General features: G+C 38.7%; 1 protein-coding gene across 2 annotated transcripts; it reads right to left on the reverse strand.

Moving 5' to 3' along the window:
• Positions 1 to 4,496: 4,496 nt before the first annotated feature.
• LDB1 (LIM domain binding 1) lies at positions 4,497 to 19,566 on the reverse strand. Of its 2 annotated transcripts, none has more exons than XM_015813792.1 (10): positions 19,439 to 19,566; positions 17,405 to 17,449; positions 14,734 to 14,809; positions 13,879 to 13,981; positions 11,980 to 12,152; positions 9,896 to 10,018; positions 9,686 to 9,769; positions 7,026 to 7,149; positions 6,473 to 6,615; positions 4,497 to 5,538 (listed from the first exon to the last, which is right to left on the reverse strand). In XM_015813792.1, the coding sequence occupies exons 1-10, from the start codon at positions 19,561 to 19,563 to the stop codon at positions 5,308 to 5,310; spliced, it is 1,227 nt and encodes a 408-aa protein (XP_015669278.1). In that variant the 5' UTR covers positions 19,564 to 19,566; the 3' UTR covers positions 4,497 to 5,307. The 2 variants fall into 2 exon arrangements, with proteins under 2 accessions (XP_015669278.1, XP_015669277.1); XM_015813791.1 differs by having other exon boundaries at positions 6,467 to 6,615.
• Positions 19,567 to 20,955: the final 1,389 nt, after the last annotated feature.

A 20,955-nucleotide genomic window follows, 5' to 3' on the forward strand; every position in this document is an offset into this window, starting at 1 on the left:
AAGATGTTGAGTTCATAATACACAAAAAGTATTCTATTTCTCCCCCCATTATACATGTATTCTGGAATGCAAAAAAGAGATTTTATAATATAATTAAGTTTACCAACTTATTAAATAGAAACATAATTCTCCAGCTGTCTGCACTGTTAGGACAAGACGGTTGATGCATTTTTTCTTTGTAATAGTCACAGGAAAGTGACAAGTGCTCATTTCCAGGAGATATTCCTTCCACACATACACCCAAAATACAGCCCAACTGTTATTTAATTTCTTTCCCAGTGTTCATTAAGATATCCCAGGACAGGGAGTCATTTTAGCACTAACTTTTGGCTGACGTAGGGAAAGAAAATACATACAATAAATGGTGGATCATAAGCTGAACATGAACCAACAGAATGATGCAATTGGAGAAAGAGTAAATATAATGTCAAGATTTACAGAAGTCTAGTTTGGGACTTAAATCAGGATGATACTGACAAACTAGAGTTATATTCAGAGGAAAGACACCAAGATGAGGTCTGGAAATAAAAATAGGAACAGTTGGGGGACCTGGATATGTTTGGCTTGCAGAACATTGCAAGCAGACATAATAGTTTTCTTAACAGTAGTATCTGGAGTTAGAAAAGATTGGGCAAAAATGTTCAAAGTTGTTCCAGCAGTGAAGACAAGAAACAATGAGTTTTAATTACAGGGAAGTCATTTTTTGTTGGATATAAATGAAAACTTTCTTAAGAGTGATAGTTGTCAACTATCAAGTAGGCTGTCTCCTTTGCTAAGATGTTTAAAGAGAGGCCAGATAGCAATCTGTCAGGGACAATATATAGTAGAAGTAGATTCTTGTACAGGGCAAGTAGTTGCTAGTAGATTATCTTTAAGATGTTTTCCAACATTGATTTTATCATTCTAAATGAATAATAGATGGCACTTGAGTTTTTCAAGCACAAAAAAGTAGAATAAGCTAATATAAGGTTTCAATGCTAGTTAAATCACAATGCATAATGGGAGTAAAATTCAATGTTATTTTAAAGGATGTGTGTCTATCCATACAGTAATAAAACAGATGAGCATATAATTTATTAGTGATGTAAATGGTCCACAATTGAAATGCGCCCCCTGATACCAAGTTTATGTGTCACCAACATACCACGAGAACTAAAAAAAAATAAAAATCATGTACAGTACCTGATCACTTCACAACGCAAGGTGGTCTGTTTTCCATGCCTCTGTACTTAGACTAGTTGAGTGGATTCATAAATGGTACGGACCAAAATATTTGGCATTTGTGGGCTTCGTAGGATGGAATAGGTGCCTTGCGCAATGCATAGGCTTCAAATGAAATCCTTTAAAAAGTTAAGTCTCCTAGTCAAACTCAGCTCCTGATAACAAGAGAAAATTTACTTCAATATGGAAGTGAGTTGGTTTTCTTTTCTTCTGAGGTTTGTTTGTTTGTTTTTTGGTTATAACTTCCCAGACTAATCTCTTTAAAACATGGGCAAGGCTTAATTCTATGAGGCTTGATTCTGCTTTAACCCTCCTTAACCAAACTTTTAGCTCTGTCTGTTTAATGAATGATCTGTACATTTGTTACTCTGTCTTTTGGGAAAAATAAAAATGTTATTAGAAATATGGTGGTATCCTCTATACAGCAACCCATGTTCTTCATTGCCAATCTTAGTGCAAACTACATTACAAACTTATTATGATCAGAATGATGCACTTTCTTATAATATTACCAAATTTTGTCCATCAGGACTTACTAGGAACGGTTTGAACTGACATTTAACTTACTTTGTATTCCTTTTTAATCAAATCTCATGTTATCAATCTTATTGTTATATTATTCAAGTTTAATTAAAAACAAAAATAAAAGTACTTTTCAGTCTCCTTGCCTCCTCAGCCATATGGGCATGACCTCCACCAATGAAAGCTTTTCTGCTTCTAAGCCTACCATTTCTAATAATGAGACAAGAAGGTAGATATCAGAAAGCCAAGAATAGCTTAATACTAGAATAGCAGAGATATGTTTTCTCTTTCCACAAGAATCATTCTGGTAGGAAAATTATTGGGATGTGACTGTAGCTCCACCAGCTAAATGTTTAAAATAAAATGTGAAAAGTTCCTGGAAGCAGATTTGTTCCTCTGCTGTCTAACATATGATGATGGGTTCAGGATTTGAGTTTAAGTAGTATATATACAGAAGTTGCTGATTGCTTCTTAAAATATATTTCCTGCATTTTTAAAAAATTACATGGAGAGAAGAAGCAAAAGGGTAGCCAAAGCCTTGTGTCTCTTTAATGTTGCAAAGTCTGGTTCCAAGAATGAAATATGGCATAAGATTACAATAGTTTTGAAAGACACAGGTATTAAGATCTTATAAAATGGAGGAAGGGAAGATGCAGGCTAATATAGTGCTAAAGTTCCCTTGGCTAGTGAGACAGAACTATTTCAGGTATCATTCTCTCTTTTCATGCACTGCCAAGACTAGGCACATGGCTAGCTTTTCTCCCCACCTCCTTACCCAATGTGACATGGGTGACTGAATCAGTAATAAGGGACTCTGCTATTTGAAGATAAAATGTTCCAACTACCAAACCAACTCATTTTCCATGACATTCATGATTTCTATCAAATTTGTTTGCCCTATTTTATGTTAGTCAAACAGTTGACAATGCAACCATATTTGGACTGCGAACTGCCTGGTTGCCTGCAAATATAGGAATGGTACGGCTCAGGCTTCTTTGTGATATTTTTCTTTCCCCTTTACACACAAGAATACTTTCTTCAGCTGCAGAAACTTTTCTGTTCCCTTTGATGGGCTCAAGATTTCTCAGTTGCTTGGTGCACAGATTCCAGAATGCCTTATATCAGCACACAGAGTTGTTTAGAAATGGAAAGGGAAGCAGGAAACAAGGACCACAATTTAAAACTGGGAGATGCTGGCAGCAGAGAACAAGTATTAGCCCTTGAATTCCACCATATCAGCTGTTTACCTCAGCCTAAATCACAGAATTCTGATGACTAGAACCTGCGTGTAAGGACAGATCCCCTTTCTCAAGATCCAGATGAGAAATGACACTGGAAGGAGAGCACCAAACCGAAAAGTTGTTTTATTGGTACCATACATGACCATAAATGGCACAAACTATGCAAAAAAAAAAAAAGCTTTACAGTGCCCTAGGGAAGTGGAAAGGGACAAGGTGGAGAGAGCTGACAAGAGTAAACGTCATCACTACATGCTGAGCCACAGCAGCAGAGAACGTGACATTCTTATTTTGAAGTAGGAAACGAAACAGAAAAAACCCCAATCCCTTGTAAATTACACTACTAGCTGCTATAATTACCTGCCCACGGGGAAGGACCTGGGCCCAGTAATACAAAAGTGACCAAACCGCCATGAATATATCTCAGGTTCATCCAACTGGGTTCCATCAGAGTAGAGAATATCTAGGATTCCAGAGCATGACTTGAAAGGAAATTCTTCTCACAGCGTTAAGACAAATCATGGTCAAAACTAGCAGCCCTAGGCAAACTGATGACAATAATGCTGCAAAGGGGGAAAAAAAATCTTTGCAGATAGAAATCATCTTGAAGAAATAGCCTAAGTTAGGTTAAAGAGTATTGTGCCATGACAGTGCAGCCTTTGTCTCTCTAAATGCAATCACCTTCACAATCAGTCTGGGCCATGAGGTGGCCAAAATCTCTTATTTTTGCACTCTTCTCAAAAATGGAAAATCATGCCTCACTCACGGCAATTTTGAGGCCTCTGTGACATAATTAAAGCATTTTTTCTCTCTCTCCAAGATGTACAGGATAAACCTAGGCTTTAAGGAAGAACTTTGGAAGGTAGAAAGGTAAGTAGGTGGATTTGCTACCTCTGGATTTAGTACCAGCACTTCAAATAAAAATGGACGTGTCTGGCTGGGCAATGGTTTCCTAGAGACCGTGCCATAAAGAGAAGAAACAAGTACACTCCCTTTGCAAAATGTGGGTCTATTGCTTCCCCAGATGCCACAGCCCCATTCCTGTGGTTCTGCACTGCTGTAAATTGGTAACAGTGCCCTCTGAACTGTCCTGCCTCCCAAGAAGGACGCCCATCACAATCAACTCCTCCCCCACCACCACTGGTAATGGTAGCGGCTGCCTTAGTGAGAACACAGTGAAAGAACAGCATCATACACACAGCATACAGTGCAGAAATATACAAGCACAAGGTACACAAATTTGAAAAGGGAGGGATATGGTAGGGGAGGGTGGAGCAGGAACAGCAGCACACACAAATTACACGGGAAGGGGGGAGGGGGGCAGCCATGCTGTCCTCAAAGGAGTGTATAAAGGAAGTTTGCAAAGTCTCTCCTTGGTTTGAAGCTCTCAGAACTGTATACAAAAACTAAGACTCCCAATTAGTAGACAAGCCTGTACAAAAATCAGGATTGGGGGGAAATAGGGAGGGAGGGCAGATTTTTTTTTAAACTTACAATTTTATTTTATTTCTTTAAAAAAGCCCAAAATACTGAGGGCGGGGTATGTACGAGGACTGCAATTTCCTTTAAGAGCAGGTTGGGACAAAACAGCCCATGCCTAAGGATATGACTAAAAGGACAAGTGCCCTTCCAGGTAACTGCAGAATATTTTAATAATGCATTCCAGAAAATTTAAAACCCCATATAATCTCCTGCCATATTGGTTTTCTGGGTTCTTCAGGCAAAGCAGAATTACTGCTCTGCCAGCTCTAAGACAGTCAAGATGAACTGCTTAAAATTCAACCCACAAAAATCATAGCTGCACCAATTTGAGTCATGACATTGTCCACAAGACTCTAAGACTCTCCTGCTAAAATGGAACTTTCTTGATGCCCCTTATATGAAACTGAATGATAGAAGGGGGCTTAGACCAGATTTTTCCTGCCCATCTTAAGTACTCAGTCCTGTGACCTCCCAAAGTACTTCATGCTGATCCACCAAAGTTTGGAGGCTCTAAGGGACTGCTATGAATACCACCCCCTAACAGTGTAGCTTGTGGTATCCAGGGCGCTGGATGCATTGACAGGGAAGAAGGAATTAAAATTCTGCTGGGACTAAAAGCCCACTGTTCCAATTCTGCCCTAAAGGGGACATCCAAGAGTGCAGACAGCAGGGAATCGTGGCCAGGTTAACTGTAGGCAGGCAGGCGCTGCAGTGCTCATAGGCCTTGATACCTTGTTGGCCAGCCACTCTTCTTCACAATTGTCCAGGTAGAATGGTTTCGACTCAGTCCATGGGACACCAGCCAAGTCAAATATAGGCCCGGCTGGGCACTGTTTGGGGGGCTTTATTGTGATGCTTGCGACGTTGGATTCTCAGACTTGCTCTCCTGACTGGAAGGGGGCTTGCTGTTCCAGGGACTGTTGGCGCCCAACGCGGGAGAGTTGTTGAAGCTGTCCTCATCATCAATGCCATTGGCAGCGTCAAACTGTGTGTTCTCCAGTCGAGTGATAAGGCGCTCATCTTCGTCGCCAAACTCACCACCCATCAGGGTTGGCTCGCCCACCACCATCACATCCTGAGGAGGGAAGAGGGTCCCGAAACATAATCGAGGTGGAGACTGCCCTGACCCATATCACAATGTTCAAGGGAGCTAGCTATCACAACAGCAAGGACCTCTCTCCCACCCTCCTAGAATGAGGGATCAAAATTAGTCTCAGCCTTTACTCACCCTTTCCTAATCTAGCACCTTCCAGATGTGTTGCAATTCAACAACTAGGAGTGGCATAGAACATTCTAGATGGCACCTTATTTGGGAAGGTTTCAATATTCTCTTCAAACATTATCCCCCTCTGGACTTGAAACAATGTTACTATCTGTTTCTACTGTATCTGGGCAAACAGCATCTGATAAATCAGTAGATGCCCTGGGATACTGGAGAATCACAGTCTCCTCTCAATTCCCACCTGAATGGTTCAAGGCCTATTGTAACCTATTGTTAAGAGGAAGAAGTCTGAGTTTCTTCCTACTCACAAAAAAATGAGACTCTGGCCCTAACAGCCTTCAAATGAGCTACATTAAGGAATTATACTAATCCTTTTTACTTTGTAAAATAGGATGGGCATAATCAAGATAAATATCTCTGGGACATCTACAATAGATTAGCAAGGATTCCTGATATTCATTTAACAGCAACAACTAAGCTGCTTTCCCTTTCTAAACCAGGTTGCTGGAAAAGGACATCTGAGGGAAAATCAAGAATAGATTTCTAGATAAGAGATCAATTCTGGCTGGCTTATAAACTCAGACATGACCTTATTCCTTAACTCTTAGGGAAGTTCCCTGAATCTGGCTTGGAGGACTCCTAGAAGCCTGAATTCTACCAGGTTTGTTGTAGGAAGCATCACCCATCCTTTTGGGGAGTGCTTCAGCTGCATGAAACATGGCCCCAGGCCAAGGAATTCTCAGGTTAAAAGGACAGGAAAAAATGAAAAGGGGATGCTTACAGGTACCTGACTGGAGAGGGCAAAGGTGCTGGCTGGGCTCTTCTTTTTGCTGTTGCTATTGTTGGTATTGCCTCCGCCGGAACTCATGGTGCTACCTCCAGACATCTTCCTTTTCCGGCGCTTACTAGGCTGCTGACGTGCCGGTTCAGCTACGAAGGAGTTTGTGAAATAATATTTGGTGAGATATCTTGCCTTCAGTAAAAGTAATCTAACGTTCCCAATTGTTTCAACATAGGCAAATTGTAAATTTGCATGTTCCAAGCAAGACCTGAATAAATGAATAAATACTTCCCACTATTTATTCATAAATTTATATGCTGCCTTATTCAAACTTTATAGCAAATCTACATTTCCACCCTGATTTCCACTTTCATGTTTACGTCCTGTGCTATAGTTTCCGAGATAGGGTTTTAGCACAGGATAGCACTCATCAAAGCTCTGAGGCATTCCAGCTGCAGGAAGCCAATGCCCTGCTGCCCTCAGGTGGGCTTGGTTGGAAATGCATCTGATTTACTGGTCAGCGCATAGGATAGTCTTCCCTACCGCTCAAAAGTCTCACCAGGGGGCGCCACCATACGTTGCCACTTCTGGAATAAGCACGTCTTGAGGCAATCCCGAGGACTGAGACTGTAGGTCTTGTGTCGAGACATCAACTCCTGCATTGGTTCTAGGATTACACACAGCTGTTAGGAAGAAGAGGAGAGAGAAATTCTGAGATAGAAGACAATCCAGATGGAATCCTCCTGGAGCCATAGATTGATTTCGAGACACTGATTTGAACCTGGCCAGATATGGACACCGACATTCTGACAAAACAATTTCTTAGTGCCTGATACTTGGGACATACAATAAAGAATAATAAAGTGCATCAATAAAGAACAATAAAGAATATTGTTAAAAAAATAAAGAACATTCACCTTTCTCTGAGGCCAATCCCAAATCAGTTTTGGTAAGAAGCGAGAGGTTCAGCCCACAGCACCCGTTGTGAGGTGCCTCAGGGCTTGGTGCTCTCTCCTCTCCTTTTTAATATCTATATGAAGCTCATCTGTCACCATGGACTGTGCTATCATCATCAGTACATGGATGATACCTTGTACAGTCATGTCCTGGGTGATGCTATCGATGCCCTTTTACAGTGCCTGGAGATTTTGGAGATCTGGATGGGGAACAACTTGCTTCAACTGAACCCTGGTAAGACAGAGTGGCTGTGGGCAAGGGGGTCCTCTATATTCTAGTACTTGCCACCCATGATCCTGGATAGGGTTGCCCTGTCCCAGACCAAACAAGTGTGTGAGTTGAAGGTCCTGCTGGACTAATGAATCCTGCTTGAGGAGTAGGTGGACAGTCATGACTAGGAGGGCCTTTGGTCAACGTTGTATTGTAAACTAGTTATGCTCCTTCCTGAATTGAGAAGTTCTTCTCTGAGTTACTGATGCTCTAGTCATCTCCCATATAGACTACTACAATGTGCTTTACATGAGACTACCTTTGTAAAGTACCTGGGAGCTGCAGCTAGCACAGAATGTGGTGGTGTGGGCAGTTTAGGGCACCCCTAGAATTGTGCGTGTGATGCTTCTATTACTGAAATGCATAAGATGCCTATTTGCTTCTGAGTACAATTCAACATGATTATTCCCTCTAAAGCCCTTCACGGTATGGGACCAGGTTACACTGACCTGTCCCACCCAGTTACACAGGAGGGTATGTTGCAGACACCACTGATTAAATAGTTTTGATTGGCAGAGTCTACGAAGAATGCCTTCTCCATCACTGCCCCCACAGGGGTCGTGGGTGCCCACTCTTATAGGCTTCCGGAAAAGCATTAAGATCGGAGTCTGTCACCTGGCAACTGGATCTAAAAGTGGCACGCAACCCTGGATATGGTTGGTGGCTTGAGAGCACTCCTCCATCTTTTAAACTTTTTTTGTTCTGCTTCTGTTTTTAACTTTGTTTTTGCCTATGTTTCTCTTATATGGCTGTATGTTTTAAAAGGATAATCATTTATGTGAGATGGAAGGTGGATAGATAGATTGATTGATTTACATACTTGTATTTATTTATTATTTTTACAATCTAACACATCTTCCTTCTCCTATTTTCTGCACAACAACCCCGTGAGGTGGGTTGGGCTGAGAGGGACTGGCCTGAAGTCACCCAGCTGTCTTTCATGGCTAAGGAGGGACTTATGGCAGCTCTCCAGCTTCAATCTTAGTCTTTCCGTGTTAGTTGGGATCAAGCTGGATAGCAATTTCTATACATGAACTTCAAATTACCTTTAGAATTCACAGGCTTTTCTTGACTGCTAGCAATCCAAATACTAAAAATGTTTTGCCTGGAGCACCTGTGAAGCTTTCACTAGAAATAATGCAGCAAACTGACTTTCATGCTAAATATGTTTAATCAAATCTGAATTTGCAAAACATATGAGATGTACTTTTCCTGTATGCTTTCTTCCTCCTAGTGTGGGTAGGATTGTGGAGAACAGCTCAGGTGCAAGTTTTTCCACATAAGGGACAGATGAATCTTTCCTTCCCCTCATCTCCTTCATAGCCCAAAAAACTAGGGTGGGTCTCTTCTGAGCCTCTTACACTGCCCACTATCCAGTTGCAGGCTAGACTGTCTCTTATCTGACTGTTTCCTTGGCAGCAGTCTCTTTGCTTGGGTTCCCAAGGTCTTTCCCACATCCCATTACAACTGTGTCCTAGAATCACGGGTGCTCCATTGCTGAGATTTTCAAAGGAAGTTGGACAGCTATTTAGATGGGATGATTTGAGGATTCCTGCTCTGGGTAGGAAGCTGAACTGCAAAGTCTCCAAAGTCATTTCAGACCCTATGATTCTCTGATTTTGTGTGTACCAGCTTTACCCTAGTTACCCTGTACAACCACTCTGAGATTCCTGCAGACTTTGTTTTCACCGGTCATGGTTCATCCAAAATAGTTTCCTAGAACTTCCAGAACACAATTTGTTTTTTCAGACTTGAAGCAAAGCACATTTTCTGTTCTCTATACACCCCTAGTGAATGGTCTTGGGAGATACAGCTATGATTCAGTCCTTTATCCTATCACAGTAATATAGAACAAAATGCCTAACAGCTTTCTGTACTGTCACTACTCTACATTATCATCCAAATGGCATTTTTAATTCTGTTTCTGTCCAAAGGTGGAAATACCAAGGAACCTATTTCTTAGTTTCATAGGTGCTGAAGAAAGGCACTTACTCGGAGGTAGTTGAGTGTGGAGTTTGAAAGTCCACATCGAGTAATATTTTTAGACAACTGGTCCAACATCTGGGGATCTTGCGCCTGGAGAGAAAATGTTAGAAGCAGAAATAAAACAGTTAAACAAAAATATGTTGCATCAACACATAAACACAGCAGAAATATTTAAACCCCATCTAAACAGGGGCTATTACTAAACTCTGAACTTACATGCATAGCAAGGATGCTACGGGGAATAAGCTCCCGATGCTGCCGGACACTGAAGTGCCATGTCTTTATCCTCATCATGTCATCAAACATGAATTCCAAGTAGAGGCGGCCCTCCACAGACACCTGGACAAGAAGAATGTAAAGGGCTATGAGATCCAAGTGAGTATTCTCTTAAGTAATTATTTCAATGCTTGTATATAAAGTCTATGGGCCATATAATAGAATCAAATTCTTGACTGCTTTTTAGATTATAGCATCCCACTACTCAAATTATATCCCCAGAGTCATACTATTGTATTAGATCACATCTGAAATTCATTTAGTGAATATCTGACATTCTATTAATATTTCCCAGCAGGCATATACTTTTCTTTTCTTATAACTGCCTTTTGTTAGATTATTTCCTGGTTTCTCATTCTTTGGTATCTAAAATTAAAACATGGGATATAGAAGTCATTATAATTTCAGACTACATTCCTAAAAGAATTGTTGCTTTATCTGACAGAAACATTCATTTCCAAAGTAAATCTGACCTCATGCTTTTTAGCTTGAGGTTCCTCGGGTTTAGATTGAGTTAACAAGTCTGGGGAGCCCAGGGGACTGATGAAATATTGAGATGACCACTGGTTAATTAGGGGTCCTAGGTGCTCTCTGAGCTTGCTTGTTTTCTTGCAGACATTTCATTACCCAAACATCATCAGTGCTAGTAAGGAAACATCCCAACCAAGGATCTCTAAGACCACCCCCGCCAATACTGACAAGCAAGCCGCCAGAATATAAACCGACAGCAAATGGCACTCCTTACTAGCACTGATGATGTTACCCAGTTTGGGAAATGAAACATCTGCAAGAAAGCAAGCAAGCTCAGAGAGCACCAAGGACCCCTCGTTTCAACTCTGAGCTACAAATATTCTCCTTTATTGGTACTGGCTAATTAACATCTCCTCTTCATCTATTCTATTTTTTATTCTGTTTTTAGTTCTTGTGGCTTTTTACATTTGCACTCATATTAATAATAATATTAATTTGTAGATTTTGTTTTTACTTTTGTTGTAAGCTGCCCAGAATCACTTGATGGTGAAATGGCCAGTTATATAAATACATTTAATGAATAAATCATTGCAAAGGTTTTATAAATACGTAACATTAATTTAACTTTATTCAGCTTTCTATAAAGAAGAATTACTGGTTTAGAAGCCTTAAAAAAATCCTACAAAATCCCTATCCATTAAAGAGCAATTGCATCTGGACCAAATAAAAGAATAACAAAATTTTATTTTGTCCCTGCGTGTGTATGTGTGTGTGTGTGTGTGTCCCTCCCTTCCTCAATTTGGGAAAGCTGACAGGATCCCAGTCTCATATTCTAATGAAATTTTAGGAATAAGAAATTCCTGGTCTGTCAATAAAACTGATAGCAGATGTAATGTGCTTCTCTCATAAATCAATAGACAATTTCACTGATTGATATGAAATTAATTTCCTGTTCTCTTAAAATGAAGGTAATATGATAATGACAAAATTTGCTTTGCATATTCTGTATGTCTCAGCGAATATTCAACAGATGTTGGTTGTCCCAAAGGTGCTTTTCCAAAAGGCAACTGGCCTTTCTTGTTTTTTTTAAAACATTTCGCTTCTCATCCAAAAAGCTTCTTTAATTCTAACTGAATGGTGGGGAATAGAAGGGAGTTATATTGTTTGGAATCATCTGGTTGTTGGCACTCTGGAAAGAATGTCTGCAAAGAATATAAATCTTTCCATTCCTTGTTTTGCAATACTTGGTTTTTAAAATGTAATTTCCAGGCTCTGTTTTTCTACCTATCCCATTTCCAAATAATGCTGGATTTAAATTAAATTTAAAATTGTGCTATATGGATTTGCATTTTTATTAATTCTTTTAGAATAAAAATAAATTTAAAAATACACTGTAACACAATTTTGTTCTAATTCTATTTGTAGCTATCAACTCTTTCTTTCCAAGCAGGGGGTCTCTTTACAAGAATACGTGAAGAATGCTGAAGACTGTAATTCAACACAAGCACCTCCTGGTAAGCCCTGGGGCTGGAGAAACACCATTGCACTCTCACCTGGGTGAACATAGGCTTGCCATGCTGAGTGACCATAGTACACTGATCACAATCAAGTGAAACAAAGTTGTTATGGAAGGATTCCTTTGGGTGCTTCAGAACATAATACAGCTCAGTAGCGCCCCCCTCAAAGATACTGCGGAAGTAGCGAGGAATTAGGGTACGGCCGATTGCTGGACATCAGGAAGAAAAGGGTGATAAAAATCAATTCACTTTTCATTCTTTGGGGTATACATTCATGACCAGCATTGGCAAAAGCATTTTTATGAAGATTATGAACAATACATGGAACTGCCAACAGGCCAAGACCCAAGTCCTGAATGTACTGCTCAGAAACAATAATGTTTTTATTGATCATTCCTTGATGCTGCCAAGCTCCATACCCATCTTAATTATATTTCTTTTAGATTCCTCTAATTTAAAAAGTATGGGGAGTAGCACAGAAGTAGCTCAAAAAGAACTTTATTTTCAACAGTGCTTCTGGATCTATCTAGTGTCATCACTATCTTGTAGTATCTTTCAAGGATTTCAGACAGGGTTTTTCCTAGCCCTAATTACAAATGTCAGGACTAAACTTGAGACTTCTGCATGCAACACATGCAATCTATACTCAACTATGCTTGTTCCACAATAACAGAACTGCTTTAAGTTGTTCTAAACAGATATAATGTATTTTTCCATCTTAAAATAATCCATCTACTTTCTAGAAAATGACAAGTGCATGCATGACTCCTAAGTCCAGAAATCTGTCAATGCCTTAGGAATATTTTATTCAAAGTATAATATTCCAAAATAGGAACAATATCAATTTGCTGATATATTTAATGGTTTTTGCAAACACCCTAAGCATCCTTTTAATGTTACTTCTAACACTTTGGAAGAAATACCAAAGGAAAATCTTATCAGATGTTGATTTTTAGGTGGGGAGTAAAGGAAAAAATGTGAAGCCTTATATAAACTGGGCTTCCAACAGTATTGTGATTAATGATATATAATTTTTATTTAAGTAATACAAATCCTCTTAGAACAAAAAAATGAATTAATAAGTTGGTGGAACACGGAATTTTCAACAAAAATAATTTCTAAAAATTGTTTGTCCACTCAAAGGTAATGTATTCTAACTGAAAACTTCATGGTAATTTCTAAAACACACAATGGGGAGCACAACTCTTATACAAGATCATAAATGCTAAATGCTTGCCGGGAATGCCAGGACAGTTTCTGTAGGGACCTATATATATAAATAGAAATACATATGTATAGTTAAAAAAAGTAAAGGTTTCCATGTCCAACTCCAGGGGGCGTTGCTCATCTCCGTTTCCTAACAGACAGAGCCAACGTTATCCGCCAACGTTATCCGAAGACACTTTCGTAGTCATGTGGTAGGCATGACTAAATACCAAGGTGCACAGAATGCTGTTACTTTCCCACCAAAGTGGTATCTATTTTATCTACTTGTATTTGGATGCTTTTGAACTCCTAGACTGGCAGGAGCTGGGGCAAGAAAGGGAGCTCACCCTGTCACACAGTGCTTGGGTCTTGAACTGCCAGCCTTCAGTCAAAAAGTGCAACGTCTTTACCACTAGGCCATCGTACCCCTTAATATACATTACTTAGTCAAAAATCAACTTTCTTAACTTCTGAATTTAATGTTCAGAATTCTTCTGAATATTCCCTTTTGTGACGGTCTATGAGGACAAAGAGGCATCTGATGCAGCTACAGCAAATGTGTACCAGGTCCCAAGATCATAATGACAATAGGAATTGTTCCCTTAGGATTTACTCCAGAAGACAGTAGATAAGCAGATAACTATTTGCATCTGCGACTTTATACATGAAAGATTTCTGAAGTAGGACAATAGTATATATCAACCAGACATGGAACTCAAAGTGACTCACTGTATCTCTTTGGTCCATCTTCCAGACAGAAAGTGATTGTTAACATGGCATCATCCTCAAAAAACTCAGTGGTGAAGGCATCCCACCACAGATTGTCACATTCCTATAGGCAAAGAGCAGAAGAGATAAAGGTGCTATTAATGGATGGCATATCTGTCCAAGGGGAGCATTCCACGTTAATGATTAAATTCACAGTTTGGGAGTACTTCTGGATCTATCCATGTTGCTTTAGGAAAAAGTGGCCACTGCGGCCAAAATTATTTTTTACCAACTTAGGTTGGTCCTCCACTTATGCACAGCTAGCTTCAGTACAGTAATCCATCTACTAGTGATGTTTTCTTTAGATCAGGGCTCCCCAACCTGTGGGGCCATGGCCCATTACTGGTCCGTGGACTATTCACAACTGGGCAATGTAGAGTGGCTGGCTGGTGCACGCACATATGTGCGAGCGCAGAGCCCCACTTGTGCAAGTGCTGTACTTGGGGCCCCACTCATGGAAGTGTCGTGGGCGTTCCATTCCCCACTCACGTGAGCATTGCAAATGCTTGGAGCCCCAATTGTGTAGCACTCTAATGTGTTTTTATAAAACATTTAACATACATGTTCATTAATTAATTTTACTTATTGTTTTAATTATTAAATTATAAACTGTTTTGAGACATCTATTAATAGCAAATGATGCAGAAAAAAATTAAAATAAAATCAGTTCTCAAAAGTTAAATAAAAATCAAGGACTGATTAATAGCTACAGCCATTTCCTCTCTTGTGCAATCATAATAGCTATATATATACCGTATATCTCCAAAGCTTTTCCATTTCTTCTAATTCAGTCATCCAGAAGCCACAGTAACATACCTCTGTCCAGTTTTGCAGCCGCTTATTGAGTTCAAATATTCTGTAGTCAGTCTGGTTTCCATATGGTGTGTGTCTCCTGTCAAACAACCACAGCAATTACCTAACATTTATCCAGGAAACCTGGATGTGCAAAATGTTTTATTATTGGGGGGGGGACATAGATGTTATTGTGATTTCAAACCAGATTTTCACAAAACCTATTATCTTATTTGAATTTTAAAAATTAAATACAACTTTTAAGTGGTTCTTATGTGTAGCTTTGCTGAAAAATAAAAAAAATATTATTAGGCAGATGGAACAGAAAATAAATTAGTTACTTACCTGTAACAGCAATTCTTTCAGAGGTCATCTATGAATTCGCTCACTTAGGTTGTGTACCTTAACAGAAGGGACTACACTGAACCCGTCCAGTTCTGAACAAGGACACAGCGGGATAAAGAAACAGGCAAATCACCTCAGACTTAACAAGGTAAAAAGACATACTGGGCGAATTAATAGATGACCAATCAAAGCAATGGAAGCACAAATAAGTACCCATTCTTCTTCATTATGGCCCTTGTGATTCAGAAAGATTGCTGATTAGCAAACTTCTTACTAGGAGTATGGTTGGGCCCATCAAGATGACCAGAGGAGAGCTCTATAAAGCCTGCATCGTTCTGGAAGCAAAAGTCCACTCTATAATAAGGGGTGAAGATGGAGACTATGCACCTGCCCAGCAAAGCTCTGAGACATCTATTAATGGCAAATGACACACAGCTTTCCTGTCTCAGAGGAAGGTTTCTGGTCTTGCTGTTGAGGATAGCCTGGCAGCCCATAATAATCCTTGATGGTTACAACCACCCATTTGAGCACACAACCTATAAGCTTTTATAAAGTCCTTAGAAGGCCAAAAATAAGTATTGACCTGGTAGAAGGGTGCCATTAAAAAATAGCATACTTTATGCCCATCCAAAAGAGGAAGTTTACTCCCAGCCAGAACTGGCACTTATGAAATGACACCATAGGGCTGCAGGCTAGAAATCCATGACATAGGTCCAAAATAACTTTATATTGTTCCAGTAGTGTTGAAAGGACGACTACAGGCAGTCCTCACTTAGCAACTACAACTGGGACTGGCAACTCTGATGTTAAGCAACAATCGTTAAGCGAGACATCGTGGGACCAGAATGGACTTATAGCCACATTTCTGCTGTGGTTGTTAAGCGAATCACTCGCAATTAAGCGAGACATCATGTGACTGTAATTTGCAATTTTATAGTTGGCTTCTCCATTGATTTCATTGACTCTGCTTATCAGAAACTGGTACAAAATAGGACACTGTTACTGTCAAAAATGTCTGCTAGTTGTGAAGTGCCTGAATCTCAATTACATGATCACAAAGTTGCTGCAACAGTCATAAATGCAAGGACAGGTTGTAAAGTTACTTTTTCAGCATATATATGAACTAAGAAACTTGATGAAAGGAGAAGTTAGGAATGAACATACTATTGGTACTGTGGTTGAAACTGAACTGAGGCACTACAGCAGAAGCTGCATTAGCTATTGGTATGGACAGGACAGGGCTCCCACTAAACATGTTTGTAGGCTCTAGAAGTTTCTAAACAGGACTCTGTACAAGTACATTATCTCATGAGTACAAATCACTAATACAACATGGAAAAGGCTGAAGTTTTTAAATATTAATAGGACTTGATTACATCATTATCTCTAGAATGTGAAATTCTAAATTCTCCTATACTGAATATAAAGTTTAAGAAATCACTTTATATATCTAGAAAATATTTTCAGAAAATAAATTGTTTATAAAATTTCTATGGGGTTCTGCAATTCCGAGAACATCTTTACAGAAAATGAAGAAAATTACAGGTAGTCTTTGACTTAAGGACGGTTTGCTTAATGACCATTTGAGGTTATCACAAGCTTGAAAAACATTACTTATGATCTGTTCTTGAAGTTATGACTGCTGCACCACCCCATGATCATATGACTGCATTTCAGGCACTTGGCAACTGGTTGCAGTGGATCTCTGAAAGCAATTACATCAGTTAGAAAGTTAGGGAAGTTTAACAGCCTGGCAAATTGATTTTTTAAAATTGGGAAACCCAACTTTAAACATTGGACGGAAGTGGGAATATTAACTTCATCTATAGATGAATTACTTAATGATCATTAAGTGTCATCTATCAGGTATCGCCCAATGGCATTTATACAGAATAAGATAATCATTTAAATGAAATATATACATACTTGAATATTTGCATTAGACAAGTATATATAGAATTATAACTTTATTGTTGTAACACCATTTCATATTATGTTTCCTTTGTCGTACTTCTTTCACTTTTTTCTGTTAAAGCACTCTTTGTTTTCCTTTTTTCTTTTTCTCTTTGACAATGTTTCCCCATCATTATCTTTGTTTTGCTGATTTTCTTTTTGTTATTAATTAAAAAGCAATAAATGATAAGATATTATTTATATTTATTTCTTATAAATAATAAGAAAATAATCAAGAAATCATTTTAATCATACTTGAAATATTATGATTTAGCTATATTCTAGTTAATATTATAAGAAGCTTTTTCAATTTTATCTCTCCCCTCCAGCAGGATCAACACATTTGGAGGGCATCAAATTGAACAAGGAAATACACAGACTTTATATGATATCTTACCCAATCCCTGGCTCCAGGTATGTTGGTGGATACATAGGAGTTGGTCTGCGAAGAAATAAGCCCATACAAGATTAATTTATCAAAACCCTGTCAAATCATTTCATTACCAAGCAGAGTGTATCCCAGACAAGTAACTTTGGAAAAGGTGGGGGGGTGGGGGGGGAGAACACGCTTCACCAATGTCCACCTTCCACTTCAGATTTTTTTTCTTAGCTTAGGCTCCTTCAGTGATTAGACAAATAATGTCTAATGCAAAGTTACTGAAGTATTATTATTATGGGGTATTATTATGATCACCATAATTTACAACACACTGAGAGCTGTAGATAAATCACACTGTGCTCAAACACATGTACTGTACATCAGGCTAGATGAAGGCTGTTTAAGCTTCAACCGCTATTAGAAATCAGCTTGACTATTTATTACTGGCAAAATCCACAACCAAAAGTATTGCAACAAAGTTCACATGAATGGAGAATCATTGATGTACAGCCAAAATATAATTAAAGAAAGTTTGTCTTAGAATATTTGAAGTGATTTAACAGTGCTGTATCTTAGTGAACATCTGTGGAGAATACTTTCCTTGTGCTTTTTCTTGTATTTTGGCATCTTTTAAAAAGGAAAAACAAAACTAAAAATCAGTGAAAAAAGGGGAAGCAAATAAAGCAGATAAACAGTTCCTGTTTTGCTTAAAAAATATACCATAACTTATTCGGAGGGGAGGACATATTTTCATTTCATTCCTCAATACTTGGTGTGAATGTAATGAAATCATACCAAAGGGAAACGGCATCCCTTCCTCAGGAGACTGGGCCAGGAGAAACTGGTTGTCCAAGCATGATGAATCTGACCATTCCTACTCTTAAGGAGATTCCCCCTGCTCTGTCAACAAATTTGATAGCATGTTTTGTCTGACAAGAACCTGCTCTGCAGTTTTGATTCTTGTTCTTCCTTCTCCTTTTTACATGCAGGCAGTTCTCATGGCCTACATCAGGGGTAGTCAACCTTGGCTCTTTTATGACTCGTGGACTTCAACTCCCAGCTAAGCTGGCTCAGGAATTCTGGGAATTGAAGTCCATGAGTCATAAAAGAGCCAAGGTTGACTACCCCTGGCCTACATCATAGTCAGTCGTTAACTCGGCTATAAGAACTGAGGAGATGGATCTCTGCCCAAAATTCCTGCAGGAAAGTTTGTTCTATTTTTAGACTCACATCTATCTTCAGGTTCCTCATCATTGAAGAGCAGTATGTTATAGGTCAGTGGATCACTGAATAAGTAGACTCATTTTCCAACAATCACACAGTTTAGCTGACCTGGAACTTCCTACCGCTTGAAACATGTTGCTCCAGACTTCTGATACTTAAATTGTGCTCCTAAGAATACTAGCGTGCCAGGAGAATATAAATAATCACAAGTTTATATCAGCACAAAATAGTACCTTCAGTATCTCTGCATGGTTGGCCTATCCTCTTTCCAATCAAGAATGGATCTCACACAAAAAAACAAAACTTGCTTTGTATCCTGGATAGTCTTTTTTTTTTAGGGTGTTTCTCCAATTTTAAATTCAAAAACAAATCAAACACACTTTGCCAGTTGAAAAAACATAAAAATATAAATTAAATATGAATAAAGAAGGAAAATGTTTTGTATTTGATTTTGATTCAACAATGGGAAGAAAACAGTATCCTTATTAACCATTTTATTTCCTGTATCTTAGCAGCTCTAATGCCCACCTCACTTCCAAAGTAATCCATGTTGGAATGCTTCCCACAAATTCCAACACTAATTAGGTTGACAGTGACTGGTTAACTGGGTTAACCTGGGTTAGCTTGCAGGCTATATCAAGGTTGGCATACAGCTCATGAATGATTTTTGTCGTATTTCAGAACCCATTTCTTTCATCTCTTCTGATCTGGAATTTAAAGACCCTTCACTGGCTTTAAAGGTTATGCCTTAAAAAACAGGTTTGAGATTTAATTGGTTTTGATCAAGAACATCTCAATTTTGCACTACTAAAGGAGCTTTTCGCTTACCCCACATCTCGATCCAGCATAGTGCCTGAGTGAAAGGGGGTGAAGGCGTTGCCGTTTGGGGGCTCCTTTGGAGAGTACAGCTTGAATGACTTAGAGGAACAGCCTGGGGGAGGGAAAAAGGCCATAGTTTAATGAATGCTACTTAGAAAAATATAACATTTTTGGAATATCATTACGATATTACAGACACCCTAAGACTCACCCTGCAGTACACTAGGTCTGTTTCATGTCTTCAAGTTCCAAATAGAAATGGTTAACTCACTAAGGTAGCCCACTGCTGTCATTTCAAACTGCTACGTGTAAGTACTAGAGAAAAATCTAATATTTGAAGGAAACATTTTCTTCTACAGCCTTGATAATTCTTGAAGGAATTTTAACTGAGATCTACAATTAATAAGCAGCTTTTACTATTTTTTTTCTGCTCAGCCAAACCTACTGTAGATAAAGGATTTTAATTTTTGTTAGAAGGTACAACCCAAAAGTAGCAATATATCACAGACATGTTGGACTTCAAATCAATGAGACCAACTAACAAAACTAAGCAACCAATTAGCATAATGTAGGAAAATATTTGTGGCAATATAGACCAATTCCCGTGTGATGTTGGTGTAGAGTTTCTACATTCACAATTAACAGTATAATGTCTTCTGGAAGATCATTAGGAAACATTAATTTCCTCAAAAATAAACAGAAGAACTAAAAATAAATGGTGACAAAAGGATTTAATACATAACCCATACTATCTGAGACAATTGAGTGTTTCAGAATTATAAGTTCATGTATTTCAGGTACATATACAAGAAAGGTTGCCTAGATCCTTTTGTGATCTTGGTGGGATGTAAAATTTGCAGCTTTTTTAGCTTTTAGTACTCAATGTGGAAAACTCTCTCCTATGTATAATCCAGTTTGTACATATAATTACTGCACTCTAGCTACTTGGATTGTTCTGAGCTTATAGTGTTTCATTCTGCACAAGATTACAAGACATGTGACAGTTGCACAGTTGCAGCTTAAGCACCATGATGAAAATCCTCAGTGTAGAGTCTATTTTAATATTCTAACCTTTCTGAAGTTGTTTATGGACACATGATTTGATACCATTGAAGCATTTAACAGAGATATGCTTCAAGATAATTACAGAACAAGATCTTCCCTCAATGAAAGGCAGATTAATACTGCTGTTGGATGAGCTATTGGTTAGTGACTCTAAGAATCCTAAATATGGTTTATTTGAATGCTCTTTTATTGAAGAAAATGAAAGTATATACTATAAGGGGCTTACCATGGATTTGAGAGTTCTTGCCAATGCAAATTTATATGGAACATATTATATAAAAGCTTCAGTTCAAAAAGACTACTATTGATCCTATCCTCTAGATAAGCATGATAGAATAGAATTTATAATTACAGACCTCAAGGGTATGCATTTAACCCTTAACTTCACAAAACTCCCCAAAAGTAGGAAACAGTAATCCACTGCAGATTTGTTTATTTCATCAAGTCACATTCATTCATTT

Source organism: Protobothrops mucrosquamatus, unplaced genomic scaffold (assembly GCF_001527695.2).
Source record: "Protobothrops mucrosquamatus isolate PMUCROS unplaced genomic scaffold, P.Mucros_1.0 scaffold195, whole genome shotgun sequence".
In the NCBI taxonomy this organism is placed as follows: domain Eukaryota; kingdom Metazoa; phylum Chordata; class Lepidosauria; order Squamata; family Viperidae; genus Protobothrops; species Protobothrops mucrosquamatus.